Source organism: Cyprinodon tularosa, unplaced genomic scaffold (assembly GCF_016077235.1).
Source record: "Cyprinodon tularosa strain WSP-4 unplaced genomic scaffold, ASM1607723v1 ctg767, whole genome shotgun sequence".
Taxonomy (NCBI): Eukaryota; Metazoa; Chordata; class Actinopteri; order Cyprinodontiformes; family Cyprinodontidae; genus Cyprinodon; species Cyprinodon tularosa.
Window position 1 is genome coordinate 112,349 of NW_024039526.1, and position 25,797 is coordinate 138,145.

The following is a 25,797-nucleotide window of genomic DNA, read 5'->3' on the forward strand; positions in this document are numbered from 1 at the left end:
CCTCTCTTGTACAAAGATATGAGATACTTCTTCTGCATTCTCCTTGGTTTACATGATCAAACCTTTCAACAGAATTCAGCAGGGCCATCATAGAAATCAGGTAAAGTATCCTGTGCAGAGAGGAAGCCATGTTATTTAGCAGGTTGTTGTAGACTGGCTGGGAGCCAGGTGCAGGGTAATTGGTTTGGTGAATAGATGCATAAAATTAGGAAGCTAGAAGAGCCCATTTTCTATTTATGATACAGCAGGTGAAGAGAGCTGTCACCGTTGTGAGCATGATTTCACAAATTTTACGCCTTTCTTGAAGATGGATCCAGGAAATATGGGAACAGAGAGGGGGATAATCCACTGCTGTAACAGGATGAACCTGCACGAATAAAAGTAGACAAACTGTTCAGCTTTAATCTGTTTGGTCTCACCTGGTTGGTTCATGTCCTCAGGCTCGGAGTCGCTGTTCGCTGCATTGCTGAGGGGAGTTTTGTCTGGGTCTGAGGACAGCTGATGATCCAGTTTCTTTGGGCTATCGATGAGAATCGGCAGACGCTCCACCTAGAGTCAGAATTAAAACATTAACCAAAGAGAACAACAAAAAGAAGAAATAAAGCTCAGAACCTGTGATCAGTAAGAATTAGGAATGCACTGAAAATTCGGCCAAAAAAGACCCAAAGATGCATTTTTGGTTTTTGAAATTTTACCCCAAAACAACATGGCAGAAACTTGTGATGACGAGGCGAAGGGATAAGAGCCACATGCCTACAGGTTGGACTTATTTCACCATCTCTGAGAAAGACCCATGGATGGTGATTTGCCAAACATGCCATGGTGATGTTTTAGAAAAGGTAAGAGGTTTCCCGGTGAATATGCAAAATCAAAAGGCATAACATAAAAATTAATATTTTGATGCTTTTGTAACTGATTTTTTGTCATGATTTGGATTTAGTGAGGTAAGTACACAACGGAGCCAAAAATGCCATGGTTCTAATAATTGACAAAATTTCTTTCAGTGTTTCAGTTCTCTCCTTTTAGTTTTTGGATTCGGCCAAGAATTTTCCATGCATCCCTAGTTAAAATGTAAAATACATGCTTCTCCAATATATAATCATAAGGAGAGCTTTTCTCAGTTTATCATTTAAAATAGTAAAATGCTTCTTAATCATACCCTCCAAGCCTTTTTTTTTTCAGGTAATTTGAATTATTGTGCTGTAAAAACCCACATTTCTTCTTTTTTTGTCCTTGCCTTGTTGATTGTAGGTTCAATTGCTTCTACTGGTTTTACACTTATGTTTGCATAATTTCAAACTTCCAGTATTATTATGGTCTCATGAAGCTGCAGAGGGTGCTGAGCCTCCGTCATTGCTGCATGGCGACCAAAAGCAGTGTGACAGTTTATGAAAAAGTGAAAGGGTCCTTGTGTATTGATTTTAAAATTAAGTATAATGGCATGCTTTTTTTTTTAAGCGTTATATCAAAGTTTTCATTATTTTCACAGCCCTAAATTAGACACAGGTGGTCTAGTTATTGATATATACGTTTACGTTCTTAGCAGAGCCACAGTCTGATCTTCTCCATGCCTCATTGCATTGATGCTGTAGCCATTCCAAAAGGAGTTATGATCAAGTATTGATTGACCTTTGGTATTACACAGCACGTCGACATGGAATTCAGCAGAGCAAGATATCTTATAAGTCAGAAACAATTAACTGGATTTAGGGTCATTAATCAAAATAATCGTCTACTAATTTAGTGAATCGTTAATATAGAGACTCTAAAATATTCCTTAATCTGACAGAGCAAACCACTTAGAGCAGTAATTATACCAAAATTGTAAGTAAATAGTATATGAAATGTATAAAAAGATTTTTTTCATCTGGTGATATGTTCTATCCAAAATTCCTCAAGTGGAAAAAAAAAAAAGTTAGTTTCATCTAGTTTAATTCTGTAAAAAAAATCTTTAAGGAATCTTATGCCATCTGACTATTATAATCGATTGATCAAAAATTAATCGACAGATTAATCGATTATTTAAGTAATTGTTAGTTGCAGCCCTAAAGGTTTTCATAACCTTTAAAAGTAAAAGAAAACAAATGCATAAAGTTTAACCTTGTTTGTGATTAATGTGAATTATTTAAAAGTTACTTTAAATTAATTACTTAAAATACAGGAATCTGCTGTCATCTTAACAGCAAAAACAGTGAATTCTGTCCTAATGCTCAAAGCAGCTTGTCTCTGGCAGATTTTTTATTACTGTAAAAGCTGAGTGTTTAACCACTAACATTTTCTTTAAGTCTTTTAATAAAAAAAATAAAATAAAATAAAAGCTCCATTTAACCCCCAAGTATCTAAATAACGGAGGCATTTACACCAACCGTCCAGAAGGAGGCAGACCAGGAGAGATTTTGAATTTGCAGTTTTTCCACTTTTGAATTAAAATTATTTGATTTTTGGAATAATTTCAGAATTACAGATGAAATTGTAAATTAAAGAGAGAAACATAACTTTAAGGTATGTGAGGCAATAAGGGGTAGAATTTTTAGATCATTAGTAAAATGTGCAATTATTTAAAACTTTATACCAGCATCCATCTGTATTCTGCCACCAACACAGACCCACAGCTCGCTGTAATTAAAGACTGATTCAAGCAGCCACTGTGAGCAGTCACTACAAGCATCGGCAGAGCGTTTGTGTCTGCCTGCTGACAGCTCCCTCCGGGCATGTACACTGGAGAGCATGCTGGCTCTTGGTTGTTTACCGCGTTTTTCTGCCAGTAAATCAGAGGTCGGGGGCACTTACACACACAGGAAATGGCTCCGCTCCCTCCTGGATGACGAAGCCTTCGATGACATGTGTGAGGACCTGGGGTTTGACGATGGCCTGGGGCAGTTTGTTCTCTCCATTTTGCGGCGCGCTGCCCGTTACGGTGGGCGCTTCGCTCTCATTTCCAGAGGTCATAGCTGGAGGTGGGGTCCCATGCGTTACACTTGGCCTCTTGGCTGAGCCGCCTTCTGAGCAAGAAATTGAGACAAAAAACGCTCAGAATGAAACAGCAGAGAAATGTCTGGTTAAAGTGGGTTAGACTGCTGATAGATTGTAAGAGATTTTAAAGAGCAAGACGGCACATACAAGTTTGTTTAGTAAGATCCCAGAGGAACATGTTTGACATTTTAATTTGATTCAAAATTACTTCATCCCAAAGGGAAATTAAATATTGTTGTAACTCATATATCTTCAAGGAGATGTTATATTTGCTTATAATTGTAAACAGGTGGATCTACTGTAAAGGTTATTCTAACAGCAGCTCTGGAGAAGCCTTTGACGGAAGACACGCTGTAGTCGGACAACAATCTAAAGAATACTCAGGCATGTCTGTAAATTTCTCTAAAGACTTTTCTGTAAAATCTTGTTCCAGGAGACTCCCAATAATAATACTAGATTTATTCGCTTGTAGACATTTATTTCCATAGCCCTGATGCTGCTAATTCTTCAGCCTTAAGTGGAAGAGATCATGCCAATCACAAGAATCTTACTGGGGATATGTTCCAAACACTGAAGGACCTAAGCAGTTAATATAGGCAGCCAATCCCTCAGTCATTGCATTGATGTCTTCTTCATGTGGCTGGCACAGTGCATCTCAATCAGCAGCCTTAAAACAACCTTGCTTCTTTAGTTTCCTGTGCCCAGTTATTTATTTTAATTCTTTATTGCCTTTATAAATACAGTTTATATTCTGAGCAGAGGAAAAACAAGGTCCCACCTAATTTGCAAGGAGGTGGTCTTGGTTTGGAAATGTACCAGTCCTTGACATTTGCATAATGTAAGTCCAAAGTTTTGTTTTGACTGGCATAGCAGCTGAAAAACTGATGGACATATAGCAAAGAGTGAGATATAATAATGTACACAAGCATTGGGGTATTATGCGCATAGCTTGCCAACAACTGTGCAGATATCATCATGTGCAGTATTGGCAATAGCTTGTGATGGAATGTAAAAAGGCACTAAAATAACACTTGTGAACTTTGTGGGTAAAAAGATTGACACAACATACAATAAATAGTTCAGTATCTGGGCTGCAGGGACACAACTTTACAGAAACAAGCCCTAAATGAGACCATCCGTTTTTCTGAGAGCTGTCAATAATAATAAAAATAATAATAATAATAATAATAATTATCTCACACTGGAAAAATTTACCTCCGTATTTAACTCATCCCCTTGGGGGAGCAGTGGGCTGCCTCTGTGGGGTTAAGGGTCTTGCTGAGGGAGCCAGAGTGGCAGTCTGTGGAAGTGGGGCTTGCTTTCAAAACCTCTGGGGGCCAAGCACAATGCCCCAACCACTAGGCCACCACTCCCCTTAGCTGAATCTACCTGCTTTACTTTTACCACTCTTCTTTAAACCTGTCTGCTCACATGGTTAGTAAGCCCAGCAAGGAGAGAGATGCTGGGGTCAGGGAAATGATCCTCCAGCTTTGTTACACTCAAACAGAATATGGCAGTTCTGAAGTTCTTACTACGTCCTTATTGGGGCTTAGACTTCATCCAACTTATTTTCCCAAAGATCTCCCTTTTCCCAAACTAATAAATTGACCAGATGGCCTTAATTTCACCCTAGCCCTTTCTTTGCTCCTACTCGACATGCTGCGTACCTCTTCCTTAATTTATCTGGGATTTACAGAGATGGTTAAATATTACTTCAGCTTTTTGAGATGTTAATCAGCTGCTCCCAGATGTAAGAATTAACCGGTTGCTATGGTTGCATTGTAAAAAATGCCCCAAAGCAAAAAGGCTTCTGCAACAATCCCTCTAGCTGCAACAAAAGAAAAAGAACAGTCCAAAAGAAGCAACTTTGATCCACAGAGGGAAGTCCTTTAGTTCTTAGACAAAAACAAAAAAATATTAAAAATATATGTTCCAACTTGAGCAGCATAACTTACTCCTAAATGACAACCAAAATTCTACAAAGTTTTTTTTTTTTTAAATCAGTCATAAATATCAGAGCTCAAGTAAAACTTATAGTTTAGCTTTATTTTAGTTTTGCAAATAATTTTATTTTAATGCTTGAGATCAGCATTAAAATAAAGAACCAGAGGAGCAATTTAAAAGTTTTCATTAATTGCAAATTCATGCAATTCTATAATATGTCTGGATAAAACAAGATTAAAAAAAACACACTGGAAAAACGATCTGGAAATAAGTCAAAACGTCTTAAATTAAGTGTATTTACCCTTAATTTGAGTAGGTAAATAAGATGATCTGCCAATGGAATGAATATTTTTACTCTTAAAATAAGACATTTACGGTAGATAAAATGCACTTAAAATAAGACGATGCAATTGTGTTTTCTTATGTGAAACGGTCTTGCTCGAGTGGCAAAATGTCTCTTTTACCTCCTCAATCCAAGAACAAATGCACTTATTTTAAGAAAAAAAATGACTTCTAGATTTAGATTTTTCTTCCCATGCAGGGCTCCAGCATATGAACCTTAACGCAGCACTGGCGATATCTGCTATTCACGTGAATGACGTCATCTCGTTTCGTTTGGCAACAGTTTTTTCATGACCATCAATAGCATATGTGCATTGTGGACATTAATTATATTTAAATATATATATTAAAGCACGACCAGATCCACCTGCATAGTAATTAAAACATCGCTCCCAACGGTCCTAAATTAACTTCTAAAGGTATTAAACAGTGAGTTATGGACAAAAGGCGCCGCTATCTGCTGACATTTGCACCGCGCTGATAGAAGCTGCGATTATCGGATAAAATGCTCAGTAAGCAGAGTAAACAGCAAGCCGCCATGCTTCATCATTCCGCGTCCATTCGCTCATGAATGATAGTTTTCTTACCGCGCAACTTCCGCGCTGTTCAGCCGGAGAACATGGAGCTGTTTGGTTTGTTTGAAATTCTAATGATCAGAGCGACACAGCTGCACTCAGATTGGGGGCTGTGCTTCTTCTCACCCCCCTGAGGAAAAGTGTGTGAAAGCAGGACCCGCCCCCCCCCAGCTTTCCTCCCATAGTAGCTGCTCTATTATTCAGCTCTCACTGCAGATCAACTGGTTTTTCTTCCTTCTTTGGGAAACACCGAAATAATCAGCCTTTGGTTGCAGACTAAACAACTGGAAACACGTGTTCGCAGATATTTCTCCAATAAATGATAAAAAAATTATTTTGCAGTTTCTACCTTAGTTAAATAGCATGCTGCTGTCATTTTGCACATCTGATGTTGCTGTTTTCAAGTATCCATCATTGCACAGTATTTTTATATTGTGCAAACACTACAGTATTTAATTTGTTTTTCTTTTAACTCTTTACTAGCAATGTTATTCTTATACACTTTTCAAAGGTCCACATTTGTGGGACCATTTTTTTCCTATAATCTTTTTCCTGCTATAAACACCAAAATTTCCCAATTTTGGGACAATAAAGGCATTTTCTATTCTATAACAGTCTTTATATTCAAATACAGAGGTCTTCAACAGGGGGTCCGGGACCCCTAGGGGGTCCACTGAGGTACTGCATGGGGGTCGTGAAAGTTTTGGTTGATAAGACTTTTTTGTTTTGTTTTTTGTACCCCCCTGCAATTTTTTCCACTAATTGAAATGTCTTGAATTCATGTTACACATTAACATGAATGCAACACACTGTAGTAAACAGATAAATGGAGGCAGATGTCTTTCAGTCATCAATCCACACATTCAGTGACACACAGGAGCTCTTTCAAGCTGGGCACCGTTTCATTCTCAACACCTGTCCCATCAATCAGGAATCAGAAACAATTTATTAATCTCAGGGCAAAATTACTTTCATTACATTACTCCATCTGTAATAGAGTGACTATAGGACCAGTTTGATATAACACAATTTCTTAAAATAAATATAATTAGGGGGTCCCCGCTCCATCTCGCCATCAGTTTTGAGGTCCTTAGCCTGGAAAATGTTGAAGACCCCTGTTTAAATAGACAAGTAACTACAACTGTTGTTTAGGTATCTTTCACAATAAATAAAGGTACAAAAAAACTCTATGATTTAAATCAACCTTTAATAACCTTATGATTAAAAGAAAATCACTATTTTATGCTATTGTTAAATAAGGAAGTTAGGTCCCCCTGAAGGTGGTTACACCTCAGAACTTTCCTTCCAGTTCTTTTCCTGGGAGCAAGTTACCTAGTATAATTATTCTTAACTCAAACTGGGTAAAGTCATATAAAAAGGACTATAAAAGTAAAAAAGTAACAGAGTTTATTCCAGTTGTGGTCTTTACAGGACAGAGAAATTGCTTGGAGTCGGCACAGCTGTGGGCTCAACACGTCAGCAAACGTTGGCACCCGGCAAAAATGAGCCCCGAACAAGGTCATCTCCTGCTTCTTATACCTCATGAGTCTATGTGTTGCATCAGGTGAATGCTTAGCTGTTCGTGTCAGAAACTGACACGCCATCCATGCCCTGACCTTCGTGCCTCTTCAGGATTACAGATAGCTCTCCTCTATCAGTCCGGCTCCAGGATGTCTCCTTATCCTGTGTATCTTCCAAAGACAGGAGACTGTCCTCATTAGATGGCCTCTGTACACACGGTGTAATCCACTATGTGAAGGAAGGCCTTCTACTTCATCTAATCTAGCTAAGAGATTAATAAAACACATGATTAATAAATAAACCTAAAACTATAGTAAACAAATACTAGGAAAATGCTAGGTTGTTAATTCAAGCCATTATCCAAGAGAGCATTATTCTCTTCGCAAGAAACTTATCTTTTCACACAAGATTTAAGTAACCCAGTACTTCAAATTGGCTGCAGGATGCTATCAAATTTGACTGTGATAATACAAAGACTGTTCTCATAATCTTTGCATCACTTTTAATCTAGACTTCATCCAATTGGCTGATTTACATGGAAACAAAAAAAACATGAAACTGTATAGCATTCCAGTAATTTGTAATAATATAAATGCACAGGGATGCTGCTTAATGTAGGGCAGTGGTTCCCAAACTTTTTGTGCCCAAGGCACACCAAAGGAAGTAAAAATCTCAAGGCACACTTATTGATAAAAGAGCATTTAAAACCTGTGTCATCCATCATGTTTAGCAAAATATTTGTTATAATTATGTACTAATTCAAAATAAATTGTGACAACTATATTAATCATGAAATATTTATTAACAAAATATTCCAAAATTTAATTTGAAACTTCATCAAAATAGGCTTCATCAAAGCAGCCACACGCCTATTAAAATCCTGCTTCACAAAATTAAAAACGAAGCAAAGAAAACTCAGCAGAAATTAAGCACAAAGAACTGTCAATGCAAGGAAGCTGAAATTGAAATGTGTGCTGTTGTAAATATTTTGTCTGCTTACAAATTGGTGAGACACGTGTGCCTGTCGGTGCGCACAGATTTTTTTTAATCCTTGGTGGCACTGAGGAGAGGGCCACACGCAAGTCCTGTTCAACAGAGAGCCGTGACCTCCTGTTGATGTAAACCAGAGTAGAGAACGCCAGCTCACACAGCAAGTAGTGGGGAAAAGAAGAAGTTGCTCAATTGCGTGGCGTGAGATGTTTGTGTATTCTGATGCAGAAGCCAACCAAAACTGATCCAGTGGGTGCTCACTAAATTTGAGTTTTAATGTGCGGTCCGCACGGAGCTCTGCGCACTCCTCCCTTTCTTTCATTGTCAGTTTTTCTGTTGAAGATTCCTGGTTGAATGGGTCTCGTAATCCTCAACGTCAGCAACATGTGGAAAGTAGCGCTCAAACCTCTCTTTTAAGCTCTGAAGGTGTTCGGCATATAATGCGCGCTCCTTTGCTGCCTGCGGCGCAGCTGATGCCAGCGGGAACATGTCCATCGTGCCCTGTTCCAAAGCCTTGCGCCACAGGATGATAATTACTACCTGCGCATCTCCGTGGTCAGGGAGTTCTCCTTGAGTTTTTTTTTTTCTTTTTAGATTATTTTGATGTAGTTTGCCTCTGTTTTGTGAAAATTAATGCAAAAAAGTAGTGATATGACCGTATAGGCTTTTTATTTTGCTATTATGCTATTATTATCAGAATGACAATATTTTAAACATCCATCCATCCATCCATCCATCCATCCATCCATCTTCTTCCGCTCATCTGGGGTCAGGTTGTGAGGGGTACCAGCTTCAGTAGGGAGGACCAGACGTCCCTCTCTCCAGCCACTTAGGCCAGCTCCTCCCAAGGCGCTCCCAGGCCTGCCGTGAAACATAGCCCCTCCAGCGTGTCCTGGGTCTCCCCACGGGCCTCTTCCCGGTGGGACGTGCCTGGAACACCTCACCAGGGAGACGTCCAGGAGGCATCCTAATCAGATGCCCCAGCCACCTAAACTGGCTCCTCTCGATGTGGAGGAGCAGCGGCTCTACTCTGAGTCCTTCCTGGATGACTGAACTCCTCACCCTATCTCTAAGGGAGAGCCCAGACATACTACAGAGAAAACTCGTTTCAGCCGCTTGTATTCCCGGGATCTCATTCTTTCAGTCATGACCCAAAGCTCATGACCATAGATGACAGGTAAATCGAGAGCTTTGCTTTTTGGCTCAGCTTTCTCTTCACCACAACAGATCGGTACGCTTCACAGCAGATTCTGCACCAATCTGACGATCGATCTCCCGCTCCATCTTCCCCTCATATATTTTAAACATATTAAACTCATATCTGTCCCATGCACACCCATACTGCAATCTTTAGAAGCATGATAAAGCAGTTTTGTCAAATGCTGCAACTGTCCCAGCTCAAACACTGATTAATAAAATCACACATTTTCACATTCTTTTTAAAACCTTATTCAACTCTTAAACCGGGTCATGTTTGTTGAGTCATTGTTTTAGCAACACATACCATCACATAACAATAAACTGATATAGGCATTTTAGAAGATTAAGAGAATCCATTATAATTTTCAAACAGCAACACCCCGTAATTGGGATTAACATGAGATGGCAAGAAAACATCCAAAAATGCAAACCTGTAGAGCAGAGATGTTGGTGGAGACAAAACAAATATACCAAAAATGATTTAATAGGGGGACACCCCCATCTGTTGACCTCCGTCTAGTGGCATAATGGAAAAGAAGAAACAAAAACCAAAGGGAAAAAAAAAGGATCCCTTGCAACTTGGTTTGAGAATTTAAAGATCAATTTGCTGTTAAATAATTAGCATCCTTATATATCCAAAGATATTCTCTACTGCAGTAGTTAAGTTAAATTTTATTTCTTTCACACTTCCTCACCATGTTGATCACTTGCAACAGTGTGGTGGAACTGTCTCTTGCACCAACTACCATCTTCAAGCTAGCTACGCTAGCTTAAAACTTTAGTTTTGGCCCATTGTGCTTATGCTGGTTAGAAGCTAAGTAATTGCTGATTCAAACTTTATCACCATTAGGTTTTTCATACGGACTATGTGGACTTTTTTACCCTGAATTCCAGTTTTCCATTGCCCCATTTAAGGCCAAATTATACTTCTAATGCATAGCCTCTGCAACCGTCATATCTGTCCCACGCAGAGGTTCTGCAACCGTCATTGCACAACTCAAAAAAATCCTGACTACACGTCCGACGGTCGCAAACCCGTGCAGACCTCAAGAGGAAGTGCGCAGACAAAAAGCAGCTGTGATTGATCCTTGGTATGCCTTTCCTGCTGTCTGTGTGGTCGTCCTTCTCGGTTCTGTGCCAGGGCGCGTCATTTTTAAAAACCGAGGAGTAATAACATTAATGGATAACAACGACGAAAGGTTGATCGAGGAGGTTCGGAAGTAAAACCACTTGTACGATGCCTCAGACATGTAGTTTTAGAAAATAAACACTCCCGCCGGCGGCGCCGAAGAAGTTCTCACGAGTTCTCGAATAGGCTCCCCCTTGCGCTTTGGCGGAAAACTGCTGTGCGTCCGTAGAAATTCCAGACCGACGTCGCAGAAGCATACCAGCAAAGATGTGTTCGTGACCAGACGCAAGCGACATTTGATTTGTGCGGTTGCAGAAGTATAATTGTACATTACCCCTCTGAAACCATTCTGTACCGACTTCACACCGAGCTTGTATCAGTTAACTGTACCTTGCTTTATTCGTAAGATCATTTACACATCAAGCTAGCACGGTTCCTCGCCTCCTATCAGTGCTCCACAATACTACAGCTGTCAAGGCAGGAATTACAAAACAAAAATGGCAGCGCCCCTAACATTCAGGAACTTATGTGCCTAGTTAGCGTCCTCGCCCAAATTTAAATGAGAGCCTCGGCATCTGTATCATCCTAGGTCCATGCTCTTTTAATATCATTTACTTTTAAAATGGCAGAGAAGAAGTTTGTGTTGTAAACAGGTGAAGAGATTGGTGAATTACAAAGCCGGACACCCCGGGAAACCTGTGAAATTAGTCAGCTGACGTGGTCCGGTCATGCACTCTTTGTTAACAGAGACGATCGACAACTGAGGTAGGGGTAACCGAGTATGTGCTGAAGGATTCTCATCACTGGTTGATTCCTTGCCGGTAAATTCAACAATATTCAAACCGTCTCCACTTTCCTCTGAAACACACATCAAAGGTCCCTGCAGAAAACTAAAATAAAAACTCTGCTTGCTGTACCATTCTGCTTTCTAGCATGACTTGGCATTAGCAACCACTAGAGAGTGTTATATTGAATAATGTAAAGAGAAAAATGACAGCAGAAGCTTTATAATCATTAAAGTTGGTCTTTAAATTAAAAGCATAATTGTTGGATCTTTAAATGAAGCTCAGAGTTTAATACCAAGTTAATGTACAACCAGACAATAAGAGGCCGGGGTACTAATATCTTTTCACTTGATTGAGTAATAAAGTCAGTTCTACCGCTGGATGTAAAGGTTGATTCTAATGACAGAAACAGGCTAAACAAAGATGCTTTTCTTTTTTCTTTGTGTTTTAAATCAGATTCCAATTTATAGAAAACTCCATGTTGGCCCGAATTTATAAAAAAATATTTTTAAAATATGTTTAGTGTCTATTGTATCAACTGACCAATCTGCATCTGAATCATCTTTCTTAAAAAAAACACAAAAAACACAACACAAACACTAGTTTATTTTTTGATGTCTGATTAACTATAGTTTCTGTTGCAATTTTTTTTGTACAAGCAGCTCTTTAAATTTTTACACATACTAATCAAATAGAGTGAAAGGGGTTGAGAAAAAGAATGGATTTGGCTTTCTTACACTCATTAAAGTGTCTTGTATAAATCTTTGCCATGCCATGTAGGTCTACTTTTACTACGACCTGCAGTTTCCAAACTGCACTATGAAATTTAGAAATCTGAAATCTGGGCTCATATCATGAGAACAGCACTACTTTAAACTCTTTACATTCTAAATTATTCATTTAGATAAGTAAATTTAAAAGTAAAAACACCCAAGTCTAGTAACAAACCAACAAAACGTCCCTTTTAATCCAAGTGTAAACAAGCAGAAAAATAAAACAGCATCAACTGTAGATCAAAACCATTTTAAAGATCGAGCTTGAGAGGGATAGAAGCAGGTTAAACCTACGATATATGGCCCACAGAGTTTTAGTAAATCCTGCTAAGCCTTTACCTTGTGCTGGAACAGGTGGGGTGGCAGCGTTAACCTTTGGCTGCTCTGCAGGCTTGAAGGGCTGTGATGGAGAAGATGCAGGTCTTTGCTGCTGCTGCTGCTGCTGCTGATTCGATGGTGTCTGACACGTCTCTCTAACTACTAACGAGGTTGGCTTATCTTTAATGTCCTGAACAGGTCGTGGGGTCTAAAAGCAGAAAGATAAAAAACAAACAAAAAGGCAGACAAATATGTGAGCCTTTATATGCGAGTCTGTGCTTACCTACCAGGCATGTGGAATACTTCCATTTCAGAGTGAATTATGTGTTAAATCTTACAGTTTTGGTAATGTGCAGTCATGGTAGAAGTAAAAGCACAATTTCTTTTAGTCATTTTACAAACCAGGTCACAATGTACAATGGAGTATTAGGATCAGGCTAGAGATTTTTTGTTTATTTCATTTCCAGAATAAAGTCGTCTTATTACCAGAATTAAGTCGCAACACTAGGAGAATAGTCATAAAATTACGAGAACAAAGTCATCAAGGAGAATAGTCATAAATTACAAGAATAAAGTTGTAAAATTACGAGAATAAAGTCGCAACGAGAATAGTCATAAAATTATGAGAATAAATTAATAAAATGAGAATGAAGTAATACAATTATGAGAATAATGTAATAAAATTACAGGAATAAAGTCGTAAAACTTTGAGAATAAAGTCACAACACTAGGAGAATGAAGTCATAAAATTACGAGAACAAAGTCAAAACGAGCCTATTCAAAAAATTACAAGAAGTTATAAAATTACGAGAATAAAGTTGCAGCGACAATAGTCATAAAATTATGAGAATAAAGTGATAAAATTACGAGAATTACAAGAACAAAGTCACAACGAGAAAAAAGTCAAAACGAGAATAGTCGAGAATATAAATTACGAGAATAAAGTAGGAATATTAAGAGAATAAAGTGCTAAAATTGCAAGAATAAAGTTGTATTTTACGACAACTCTTACAAGAAGCACTGTCTTCCCTAAAATGAGGAATGTCAAGCATTATGTGAAGTTATACTTTGGCTTTGGTTTCACAAACAAGGAAATCATACTGGGCAGTATGTCAAAGCGGACTCAGGCTGCTGTTTGGTGGTGCTGGTTGTCAGTCATATGCTGGTCAGAGCTTGAAGCTTTCTTTCTGAAAGGGGTTGTGGTACGATGACTTCATTCCTGTAATATTACGACTTTATTCTCGTAATGTTATGACTTTATTCTCGTAAAATTACAACTTAATTCTAGTAAAATAAACAACTTTATTCTCAAAATAAAATAAATCTCTAGCCTAGCCCTAATACTCCGTCAAAACAAGGTATTATTCCATTTTGAGACTGGATTATCTCATTAAGATGTACAAAAATAACCAAAAGATTTCACTGTATTTGCAGATTGGCTTCTAACCGTTGGCTGTATTTGCAGGTTGATCGCTGTGAGTTGGACTGGCTGAGCCTTGGCTTGGTTAAGTGAGGAGTGAAGAGCATGAGGGCTGAGGGTGGAGTGGAAGATGGTGGCCTGCTGGCTGGGAGTGGAGGGCTGCTGAGGCGCAGGCTTGGGTAGAACAGGCACAGGGGCCTGTGATGCCTGAATGGAGGAAGTCTGCAGCAGCTGGCCTGTTGTCCTTTGGGAACCTTGGCTCTGCTGGACTACGAACTGCTGCTGCTGTTTGTGCTGCTGAACCAGAGGATGAGCCTGAATCTGGGTGTAAGCTGAAAGAGAGAGTAACACTGACTCAGGCACTTCTGTTCTATCTCAGACATTTTCATTTAAAGTTAAACTTTTTGTTTTTTCGCCTCACCAGATTTGACCAGTACAAATGGCATATATCCGTTTCTTAAAGAAAATAAATGAGTCACTTGTAAAAAAAGTGGGTTTAAAGCATCTAAACAAAGACAGTCTACCCTTCATCTTCAGGGCATTATCTACCATTTCTGATGAGCTGCGAAGCCATTACAGCGGAGGAAAAAATGAGGAGGAAGCGGAAAGTGAGTTGCGGCGCACTGCCTCAGGCAAAAACAATCCAAAACATACAGGTTTGTACAAACAATCTCATTTTCTAGAGCTGCCCCTCACCTTGATGCTTCTCTGTTGACAGAATGTAATATTAAGAGCTTGTTGAAAGGTGCACCGACAAATCCAGTGTTAGGTTTTGACCTGACTATTACCCACAAATTGTCTCCAAACGGCCTGTCAGCACCTGTCAGTGCAGTGCAGGTGAAACGACATCCTGAGCCCTGAAGCCAGAGACACAGGGCATCAATCTTATATCATGGCAACATGTGAAAATGGGATAGTGCTCTGCGGAAGTCGCCCGAGGCGGCTCTAATATTAGAAAGGCCTCAAGAAGAAAAGCGCTAAGCCAACTGTCCGTGACACCTTCATAGAGTCTGCAGCACCCCCCCACCCACCTCCTCTCCCTCCACTTTAATGTCTAACAAATCCCCCGGGAAACATTAAACCTAGTAACCCTGTTGTTACTACTAAACCCAATCAAGAAATGACTTACTGCTCCAAAGCACTACTCAGCTGCTTGCGCAGTACAACCTGTGTGAACACTGAGGTGTGTCGCCTCATGTTAATGAACCTCACAATAAATCTTAGAGTGGAAAATTGCCAAGTTAATCAGCGATTGTCCCCGATCCCCCGCCTGCCACCCTCCTCTCTGTTCTTTTCATATTGCTTTGTGTGGGATCGGCTCCATCTGGTTTCAAAGTGCCCCAGTGAGGCATTAACCACAGTCTGTATCCTGCTGTGGAAAATGTAGAAGCTCTTTTTTGTTTGTTTTATCCAGTAGAGTTTGCATGTCTATAGGGGTTTTATTGCAACCCAGTTTGCTGGAAAAAGTTTTATTTCTTTTAAATGATGGGACAGAGCAACCTGCCAACATTAAATGTGGTAAACACAGAGAACCTAAAATTATTTTCTACGATGAGTTACAGAAATCTGACTGAGCTATGCATGGGTGGATACGGATACTTTATTGTAAATTAAAAAGATGGGATCCTAAATATGAAAAGCAATGTAAACTGTAAGGAACATCAATCATTTGAACAACAGAGACGAAGGAAAGACCGGACATAATGTAGGCATTTTCGTTCGTTAGAAAATATTTTATGGGCACAAATAAATGAGCAGATTTATTCCAGAGATTTAAAGTCTCCGTGATAAAGTGCATTGCATCTCGGTTGTGAGGTTATTCTAGACTAGACCTCCCTCTGCAATAACAGCTTTAAATCTTTTGAGTTATATCCCTACAAACTTTGCACATTTAGACTCAACTTTCTTGGGATTTGTTTTACACAAAACAATGCCCAAAGTTATACCTTGTTAAAACTCTAATGCAAAAAATTTAAATCTAAATAAGTAACTTTTTCTTAAAATAAGTGCATTTGCTCTTAAATTGAGGTGAGACACGTTGCCAATGGTCAAAGACAATTTACTTTTAATATAAGAAAAAAAACAATTGTATTGTCTTATTTCAAGTGCACATTATCTAATTATCTTATTTCAAGAGTAAAAAAAACCCAATTCCTTTGTCAAATGAACTTATTTATTCTTACTTCAACATAAGAGTAGATTTATTTTATTTAAGAAGTTCTGACTTATTTCTAGATCATTTCTGCAGTGTAGCACAAATCTGTAGTCGTCTTATAGGTCTGCACATTGACTGGGCCATTAAAACAGCTATGTTTTGATCTGAACCAGGAGTGTCTTAAGTCCGTCCTCAAGAGCCAATAGCCAACAGGCTTGATTTTTACCCATGTAAGCGCAACTGATTACCATTTATGGCTGATTAACAGGTTTTTACTCAACCGTTACCTTCTTAACCAGGTGTGTTAAAGAAGACAAACATCTGAAACCTGCAGGGCATCGTCCCTCTAGACTAGACTTGGACAAACCTCATCTAACCATTCCATTAAAATGCTTGCAGAACCTCTACACAGTCTTTTTCAGCCACCAACATGTTTTCTTCCAGCATTTTCAAGCATTTAACAGAATCAACCTTCAAATCAGTGCAAGCTTCTCAGTCTTCCACATATTATGTATAATGCCAATAGTCCAAGTGGGCCAAGCTCAGCCAAATGGAACGCAACTTTGGATTTCTCCCTTCATTCTACTTAACCTCTTAATATCCACCTAATTTCTGGGAAATTCGCCTATTTTGCATACCCAAATAGAAAAGCAAATAACTGAGGAACTTTAAGCGCGAATTACATGTGTGATACGTTAATTGAAAGCTAACACCTTCTGGTTTCTGAATATATACATGCAAATTGGGTGAGTAAAACACCCAAGCTGCATCAGTTCAAACATGACTCAAAGTTGTTTTTTTATTCTTCAAAATAATAAGTCTATTTTTGTACAGCAGTAATAAAGACATGCTTGCTTGTTGTGGCTGTTTTGTCATGCTACATTTCGACATGCTGTTATAATTGTGCTTTGGTGCTCACTATGTCCGTAAAATGAACTAGGTGGCTGAATACTGGAGAATCTACTGATGTCAAAATGTCTATATTGGTAAACATTTTGCGAGTGTAATGTTCATGCATTCTGAGTTATTATTTGTAAACGCTTTAAAACGGTGGGTTTTGAGAGGTTAAGCCAAAGCTATGAAGTGGAAGCTAGTAGTTTCCAGAAAGGCCTCTTAGTTGCTTCTTTGATAAATAACCTCCTTGCTGATCCTGTGAATTTAGACGAAGTGCTACATACTGGTAGGTTTGTAGCCGTGCAATATCCATTTGATTTTCAGATGATAGATCAAGCATATTTCTGACCTGTCTGCCGTCTTCCTTAGTCTTCGATTGTGCGATTTTGTTTATTGTTTTCAAATAAACCTCTGAGAACTTTGCAGAACAGCAGGTGAATGCTTGCACTGTATTTTCAGGGGGATATAAGGACAGAGGGAGCTGAATACATTGCCCCATTTACACTACCCTTGAAAAACCGGTCCATGCCGAGACCGGACCGAGCTCGGATCAGTTAACCAGGCTGAGCTTGGTTCTGACGACCGTTTACACATCATGCTATCTCGGTTCCTCGCCTCCTAGTGACGATCTGCGGTATTACTGTCAGTATTGAAGGAGGAAATCAAGCAATTGGTGGCGGTAATGCACCAAAAGTTGTTTGCCAACCGCCATAAAACACAAGAAGAAGAAGACGAAGGAGGAGGGAATCAAGCAAATCAAAATGTTGCGTGGAGAAGATTTCGATTGTTGTTTATAGTTGTTCTTCTTCTGTTTTGTGTTGGTTAGCAAGCAACTTCCGGAGGGGCATTACCGCCAACTACTGGAATGGAGTGTGAATCAGGATGTGCAGCCAGATGGAGATGACAGGTTCTGCTCATGCGCTCTTGTTATCAGAGAACCGAGCCAGGGAAAAATCGAGCCGAGCCCACCTATGGAACTGCTCTGCAGTTAGCGCGGTCCGGTTGTGTCTAGCTCGTTTCAGTTCAGTTTGCTTTCCATTTACACACGATAAGTTATCTCAGTTACTGAGCTCGGACCAGTCTCGGCACGTTTTTGTAAAGTTGAAGTCTGTAAGTTTTAAAAAATCACTTTTTTGTCATATTGGCTAAAACTGTCCCTATGCCCAGACAGCAGTACATGTGATAAGTAACCTGTGAAAAAAACTGCTTCAATTGGTCCCGCCTACTGCCTGTATTGCAATCTGGAAAGAATAATTCGGGACGAGACAAAACAACCAATCACAGCCAGAGGAGCATCTGATGGAGTGTCAATCACAGCTCACACACGCTGAATCCCGTCCCCTCCATCTCACCGCTGAACCTGTCGCTGCCGCCCGGCTGCCGCAGTCAGGAGGACGCGCGTGGAAGTCATGGCTGAGCGAAAGCCACCAGCGAAAGAGAAACTGCCCTTACTGCCCCTGCCGACAACTGCTTACACGGCAAAGACTTCAAAAAAGAAGATGTCAATGGAAGAGCTGCCGTGTACGCTGCTTGGACGCTTCTGGTCGCATGCGGTAGCCGCGCAGATGCTGTGAGAGGGGTGGAGCTTGGAGGTAGGGCATGAGTAAAGCAGAGAGGGTGGGGGAGTGGCGTGAAACCTGTTTTTCTTCAAATTTTCAGTCGAAGTCTGCTCTCTTCTCAATGTAACAGACTGCAGCTTTTGTCTCAGCCTCTGTCCAATTTATTTTTACGAGCTGCTTCCAGTCTTTTGTATGTCGTGTCCTTGATGTGGATCATACAAGTGCAAATAACACCATGTCCATGGCATAGGGTTAAACGACAAGTGGCTGCTACACTTTGGTCAAAACAGTGCAAGAACAGTCCTGAAATCAAACAGACACCAAACATCTCATTAAATTCTCAGTCACTGTGAGAAAAGGGCAGGATTTCTGAATCAGTACCTGGTGGATGTAATCTGCCCTCCCAATAAATTCTGACAACTCTCTAAAACCTCTAATGAGGAACAGCAGAAGCATCTCAGAGGAGAAGAGAGTCAAGAAACAGATGTAAAAGCCATCTTCCCTTGAAAACTTTGGGATGAATGTCTGTAATGATGCCGCCCTCTTCCACACGCCAACGCACATGCAAATCATACAATCTGCATTACGGCACACTGAGCCCAACTCCCCCAAAGGAATATTTCATTAGACCTACAACTGTGAATAGTTGCGCAATGTCCGGAAACTGAGGACAGTATACATTCCTTTCAGTGTTTGTAGCACTGCAGGCCCTGGAAAATCCCTGAATTTCCACATTCTGGTTGGCTGCCACTTTGGCTTACTTTCATCTGAGACATTTCAACCTACTAACATTACAGCAGGCTGTGCAATATGTTGGCTTACTGCACAATGTTCTGATAATCAGATGTTTTATCAGGGAACAGTTGTCACATCAAACCTTATATACACTTTTTTCTTTATAGGCTGAAGCATAAATTAGATCAGTGTTAGATCAGCGGGAAGGTATTTCTCACAAGGGAGGAACTTTTATGAACAAATTACGTACGTCTTCTAAGCTGTAACAATGATGTGTCTGTGAATACTTAATGGCTATGATGTTACAAAGTTTTTTTTCTTCCACATTCTTCTTGTACATATAGATCAACCCTGACTACAGATCCTGATTCCTTCAACTCAGCCAAAACATGATGTGGTCTTTAATGTGCTAGAAATGCACTGCTGGGGGTTCCCTGCTGGAGTTTTATAATATGTTCTTTGCTCTTTCTGAACAAGACAATGACAGACACTTAAAGATATGGAAAAGACATCCATAACATTTTGTTTGCCCCCCCAAATTCCTCAAGTGACAAAGGCACACTGAGTAATGAGTATATTGGAAATTCTGTGAAAGCTTTTCCCAGAAGGCTGATTGTTGAAATGTTAAACCACAAGTATGGCTGAAATAAGTAACATTAGCACTGCAAGTATCTGTATGCAGAAGTTTTAAAAAATTTCTTATGTTGCATACAACCAAACTTATTTCTGGCCACTCTTTCTCTCACATCATACTAGGTGTATTAATCCCAGAATGATGCAGATTTAATTTTGTTTAAAAGAGTGGTTCAGCAGACTACCTCTCAAACACAGGCTGCTGCATACCAAGAAAAAAAAGAAAAAAAAAACGTCAGCTGGGTGGCTGAAAGAGGAATCCTACAATCTCTGATGTCCAATTTAGCTGGTTACAGGACTGAACCCAAATGAGCCATTGTAGCAAAAGCCACACCTTTCTGGTAAAATCCATCTTAAATCTTATATTAAACTCCACAGTCTAGCTCATTTAAATGTAACATAATCCATAACATTTTAATATGATGCACTTATATATGACTAATTGAAGCAAAAGCAAATAAATAAAGACAAGAAAAACTTCAGCTACATATGGCTGATTCTCACTTCACTATTGGCCATTAGAGGATATTGGTTTCCATTTTCTTGTGATTTATTCCATATCAATGATATGTAACCTAAAACAGGAGCCACCTGGTTCTACCTGTGGGACCTGACTGGGTGACGTTTATATTTATTCGTATAAGAAATGCATTTCTTTTATATTAGACTTAGACTTTTGTCATTTTGTATACACAGAGTTTATACAAAATGACAATATGTAAACTTATGACAGAGATGGGGGAACCAGCAACTGAACCAGTTGAGTTCAATCTGCAGAGTGAATTAACTTGTGTTTCAGTCGCTGAGCAAAACTAATACATGACATAGAGATGACTTGTTGACTCTAGATCCCCCATCTCTGACTCATGAGCACAACTCTATTTTCTTCTTTCCCGTTTCTAATCTGTACAATCTAAACTCTGTGACCTTTAGCATTTCAGCAATGTTATTTGTGTCCAGCGTGAGCATCTGCTGCTGTCCAACTGGGTAAGTATCATATTAGCTTATAAAATACTAGTTCATAACACATGGAATATGATATCCAACATTTACAGCGCTCCATCCATTTGCACAATTAACCTTTTTAATTATTTGTGTTACCTTTATGTTATTAAAATGTACTTTTCTTTATCGTGCATGTAAACACTATGAATTATATTGCACCACTGTACATTAAAATGTACTATACAATAAAACGTGCCTTCCCTGGCCTTAATGAATATTGCACTCTGATACTAGTGCATTCACGATATATTTAATATGCATTGTGCAGCTATAGACTTCAAACAACATTTGCTGTCGACTGTTTTTATGAAGAAATTGAACTAAATTCTAATTAAAAGAGAAAAAAAGAATGTGTCATCAAGAGGAGGTTTGTAGAGAAAGATCGTCTCTGATTCTCAAACTTCTTTTCTCCTGTTTTTTTTTACCCTCGGTCAAAAAGATGAACTCTGTATCAATTTCAATTTTGATCAGTGGATGCATTTTCATAACATTTTAAGTTTTTTTCCATTTAAGCATTAGTTGAAAATACAGCTGCATCCATGCACATGAGCAGCAGTGAACTACAAAAGAAAGACTTAACGTACACTATATTGCCAAAAGTATTTGCTCACCTGCCTTGACTCACATATGAGCTTAAGTGACATCCCGTTCCTAATCCATAGGGTTCAATATGACGTCGGTCCACCCTTTGCAGCTAGAACAGCTTCAACTCTTCTGGGAAGGCTGTCCACAAGGTTTAGGAGTGTGTTTATGGGAATTTTTGACCATTCTTCCAGAAGCGCATTTGTGAGGTCGCACACTGATGTTGGACGAGAAGGCCTGGCTCTCAGTCTCCGCTCTAATTCATCCCAAAGGTGTTCTATCGGGTTGAGGTCAGGACTCTGTGCAGGCCAGTCAAGTTCATCCACACCAGACTCTGTCATCCATGTCTTTATGGACCTTGCTTTGTGCACTGGTGCACAGTCATGTTGGAAGAGGAAGGGGCCAGCTCCAAACTGTTCCCACAAAGTTGGGAGCATGGAATTGTCCAAAATGTCTTGGTATGCTGAAGCATTCAGAGTTCCTTTCACTGGAACTAAGGGGCCAAGCCCAGCTCCTGAAAAACAACCCCACACCATAATCCCCCCTCCACCAAACTTTACACTTGGCACAATGCAGTCAGACAAGTACCGTTCTCCTGGCAACCGCCAAACCCAGACCCGTCCATCAGATTGCCAGATGGAGAAGCGCGATTCGTCACTCCAGAGAACGCGTCTCCACTGCTCTAGAGTCCAGTGGCGGCGTGCTTTACACCACCGCATCCGACGCTTTGCATTGCACTTGGTGATGTATGGCTTGGATGCAGCTGCTCGACCATGGAAACCCATTCCATGAAGCTCTCTGCGCACTGTTCTTGAGCTAATCTGAAGGCCACATGAAGTTTGGAGGTCTGTAGTGATTGACTCTGCAGAAAGTTGGCGACCTCTTCGCACTATGCGCGTCAGCATCCGCTGACCCCGCTCCGTCAGTTTACGTGGCCTACCACTTCGTGGCTGAGTTGCTGTCGTTCCCAAACACTTCCATTTTCTTATAATACAGCTGACAGTTGACTGTGGAATATTTAGGAGCGAGGAAATTTCACGACTGGATTTGTTGCACAGGTGGCATCCTATCACAGTTCCACGCTGGAATTCACTGAGCTCCTGAGAGCGACCCATTCTTTCACAAATGTTTGTAAAAACAGTCTGCATGCCTAGGTGCTTGAATTTATACACCTGTGGCCATGGAAGTGATTGGAACACCTGATTCCAATAATTTGGATGGGTGAGCAAATACTTTTGGCAATATAGTGTAACTTGGTGTAAAATGTAATTGAGGTCCTGCATAAGACGGATCATCATGCTATATTTTGATCCCCTCCAGACAGGTCAAAATATAAATCCTTCTGTTTTTTGGTGAGTTAAGGGTGATTAGTCTTCTAGTTATTTAGCAGTGTAAGCTTGTTAAAAGATGCATCCTGATCCGAGCATGTAAGCGGAACGGAGCAGAAGAAATAAGGTGGAGTGCAGAGCAGTTTTCAATGGAAAGACAAGAGCGAGGATTTAGCTCCGCCCAGTTCGCTCCGATTTTATTTAAATTCCTTTTTGAATTAAAATCTAGGCCAATGCCTATGCTGTAGTCTGTGCCTATAATCTGATTTAGTCTATGTTTAAACTTTGCCACGGAATCTCCAAGACGAGGATGGCATATTGTGTGATAAAATATCATAAAAACATACATTAACTATACTTAACAATAAAGAGTGGGTTTACATAAAGTGATCGTTGTGGTAAGCACGTTTTTGAAAATGGATCGCATACATGCATTATACACCATTATCTCATTTGCAGCGGGATGCGAAGTGACCATTTTTAAGGTAGTCTAGTAAAACAAATTAATAATTAACATCAACATGAATGGAGCGAGGTGTTACGTTCACAGCTGGGAAACAGTGGGATAATTTAACAGCCAGTTAATAAGACAATATACATGTATCGGTCGCATCTTTAAATCAAACGCCGTGTGTCGCAGGGCTGTGGCATCATTACATGAAGGAAAAATGTCAGAAAATGCCTTCTAAAAGTTTGAGCGAGCATGCAGCGATTTCGCTGGAGCGGTAGGAAAATTAAGGTGAGTGTGGAGCAGATTTTGAGCGGAGCGTCCTGGCACAACTTTGAGCAGCGGAGCGAATGAGCGAACATCCTCCTGAGCGGGGAGCAGGATTTGCACGGTGCTCCGCTCCGTTCACATGCTCTGAGCCTTCAAAATGATGCTATATTTTGTAAAAATGTAATTCTCCTGTGAAATTGTAGTAAATTTGTACTTGAAACATCTCTATACAATAAACTGCATTTTTTAATGCAGCTTAAAATATAGTTAATGCAGTTTAATGGGCATGCAAAATGTGGCATTATGGGTTTTTATTACACTACAGAAAACCCTTTTGTAATCTTAAATACCGGCCCTCAGTGACTCCATTACAGATGAGTCAAAAACCAAGGTTTAGCCAGATCTAAGAACAATCTACCATCCCTACAGCTTCCTCTGCGCCTGTTCACTATATTAACTCCACAGCATCTCATGTGCACACCTGTCCCCGGTGGCCTGCTGCCATGGCAACCCAAGTTCATTTCTTTTACCAGACAGCATGCAGCCAGATTTTCAGCTTCCATCCTCCCTTTCATTTCGCGCGAATCCATTACTGAAACAAAGCAACATGCAGTTGTGCACCGACAGGCTGAGATAATCCCACTCCCACTTCCATCACTAACCAAAAAGAGAAAACATGCACTCTGGTTTCAGTAAGGCAGACCAAAATGACGCTAAATATTTACAGCCTTCAGTTTACATTACAGTTCACCATGTCTAAAGACCTGGTCACTAATATCAAGAAAACCCTCAAAAGAAGAATTCTGGTAAAAAAAAAAAAAAAAAAAACTGGATTTATTTAATATATTCAGCGTTTTAAAAGAAATTGTAAACTCTGGCTTTAACCTTTGGTTAATCATATGCGTTTGAGCAAAACCCAGTAAATAAATGGATCTGTAACCACAGCAGTGTATTTTAGGGTTAAATTAGAAGCATTAAGCAGCTGGAAGGCAAATCAGTTTAACTTGCAACTAAAGGAAAACTTTCAATAATAAGTTAAGGTTTTTTTTTAAAAAGAGAAAATAAATAATAGGTAAAGACAAGATTATTTTATTCTTTAGGTGGTTATCAAATTAGACATGGATACAAAAACAGAAAAATAATATTCTATTTTCAAACCATGAATCACAAAGGGCCTCCACTTACCAGGTGCGATAAGAGGCTGAGCATTCACAGCTGTGATGCTGCGGCTCATATTTATGGCTCGAACTTCTGAGACGGCGGGACCGTCTCCTTTCTTTCCTCCATCTAAGGGAATCTCAGAGGGACTGGACTTCCCAGCTAAGGAGGTCTGGGTCCCTTGGCTGGGATTCTTCACAAGTGAAGCTGGTTGAATGGGTACTGGGCTCTGCTTCAGGCTGAGAGGAAGGGTCTGAGTCTGAGAGGAGGATGTGGTCGCCCCCTGCTGGCCACGAATAGCCAAATTCTGAACCTGGTTCTTAAGACAAAGAATAGACAGTGAGCAAGTTTTGACTGTAGTTTAATGCTTTTTAAGAACTGTTATAGGAAGATACATGTTAGAGACTGCCAAAGAAATCTAATGACAGATATACAGTCACTATTTTAGAAATGTGACCAATTTGTTTTTATCTTTTAAACTATTAAACTTAAAAAATAGAGTTGATTTCATTTCTTAACCATATTTACTAATGTAAATTAGACTGGATAGCATAGTTTGTAAGCTCAGCCTACCTGTGAGGAGGCTTGTGTGGCACTCTCAGACTGGACAGCCGTCACTGTGGCAGCTGGGGTGAAGATGAGCTGCTGGGGCAGAGGAACGGCCCGGCCCAGACTCCTGGCCACCTGCACCAGGTTACTCTGCTGAGCCTGGAGCAAAAAACAAAAAAATAAAAAAAAAATCTGAATTCAACTTTCAAAAGTATAATTCTATTTAATAATGAACAAATTCAGACAGAAAAAAGGCAGAGCAAAAAAAAAAAAAAGTGAACCAAGTGTGCAGCTCTGGTACTAGGGACCCTGGTTGCCTAGGAAATAAAACCTAGGAGGTCTGACTAAAGAACTCGCTTAATAAAAAAGCCTGTTGCATTTTTCTTTGTTACATTATTTGACTATTATTCCTTTTAAAAAAATGTATTCCTACTTTTTCTGATTGATAGACTAATTTGTTGAAATATCTTCAAACAGGGTTCTGATGCAGTTTAGTGGAAACAATTTCTGC

General features: G+C 39.7%; 1 protein-coding gene across 6 annotated transcripts in view; it reads right to left on the reverse strand.

Moving 5' to 3' along the window:
- phc2b (polyhomeotic homolog 2b (Drosophila)) overlaps positions 1-25,797 on the reverse strand; it is a 51,340-nt gene that overhangs the window by 3,035 nt on the left and 22,508 nt on the right. For 5 of the 6 annotated variants that reach the window (XM_038270563.1, XM_038270562.1, XM_038270559.1 and 2 more), the window contains 6 exons: positions 25,311-25,445; positions 24,765-25,056; positions 13,998-14,302; positions 12,572-12,758; positions 2,791-3,002; positions 420-549 (listed from right to left, as the gene is read on the reverse strand). In XM_038270563.1, coding sequence (XP_038126491.1) covers positions 420-549; positions 2,791-3,002; positions 12,572-12,758; positions 13,998-14,302; positions 24,765-25,056; positions 25,311-25,445 — 1,261 coding nt within the window. The remainder of the gene's footprint in view (positions 1-419; positions 550-2,790; positions 3,003-12,571; positions 12,759-13,997; positions 14,303-24,764; positions 25,057-25,310; positions 25,446-25,797) is intronic. The other variant, XM_038270560.1, reaches the window with a different exon arrangement.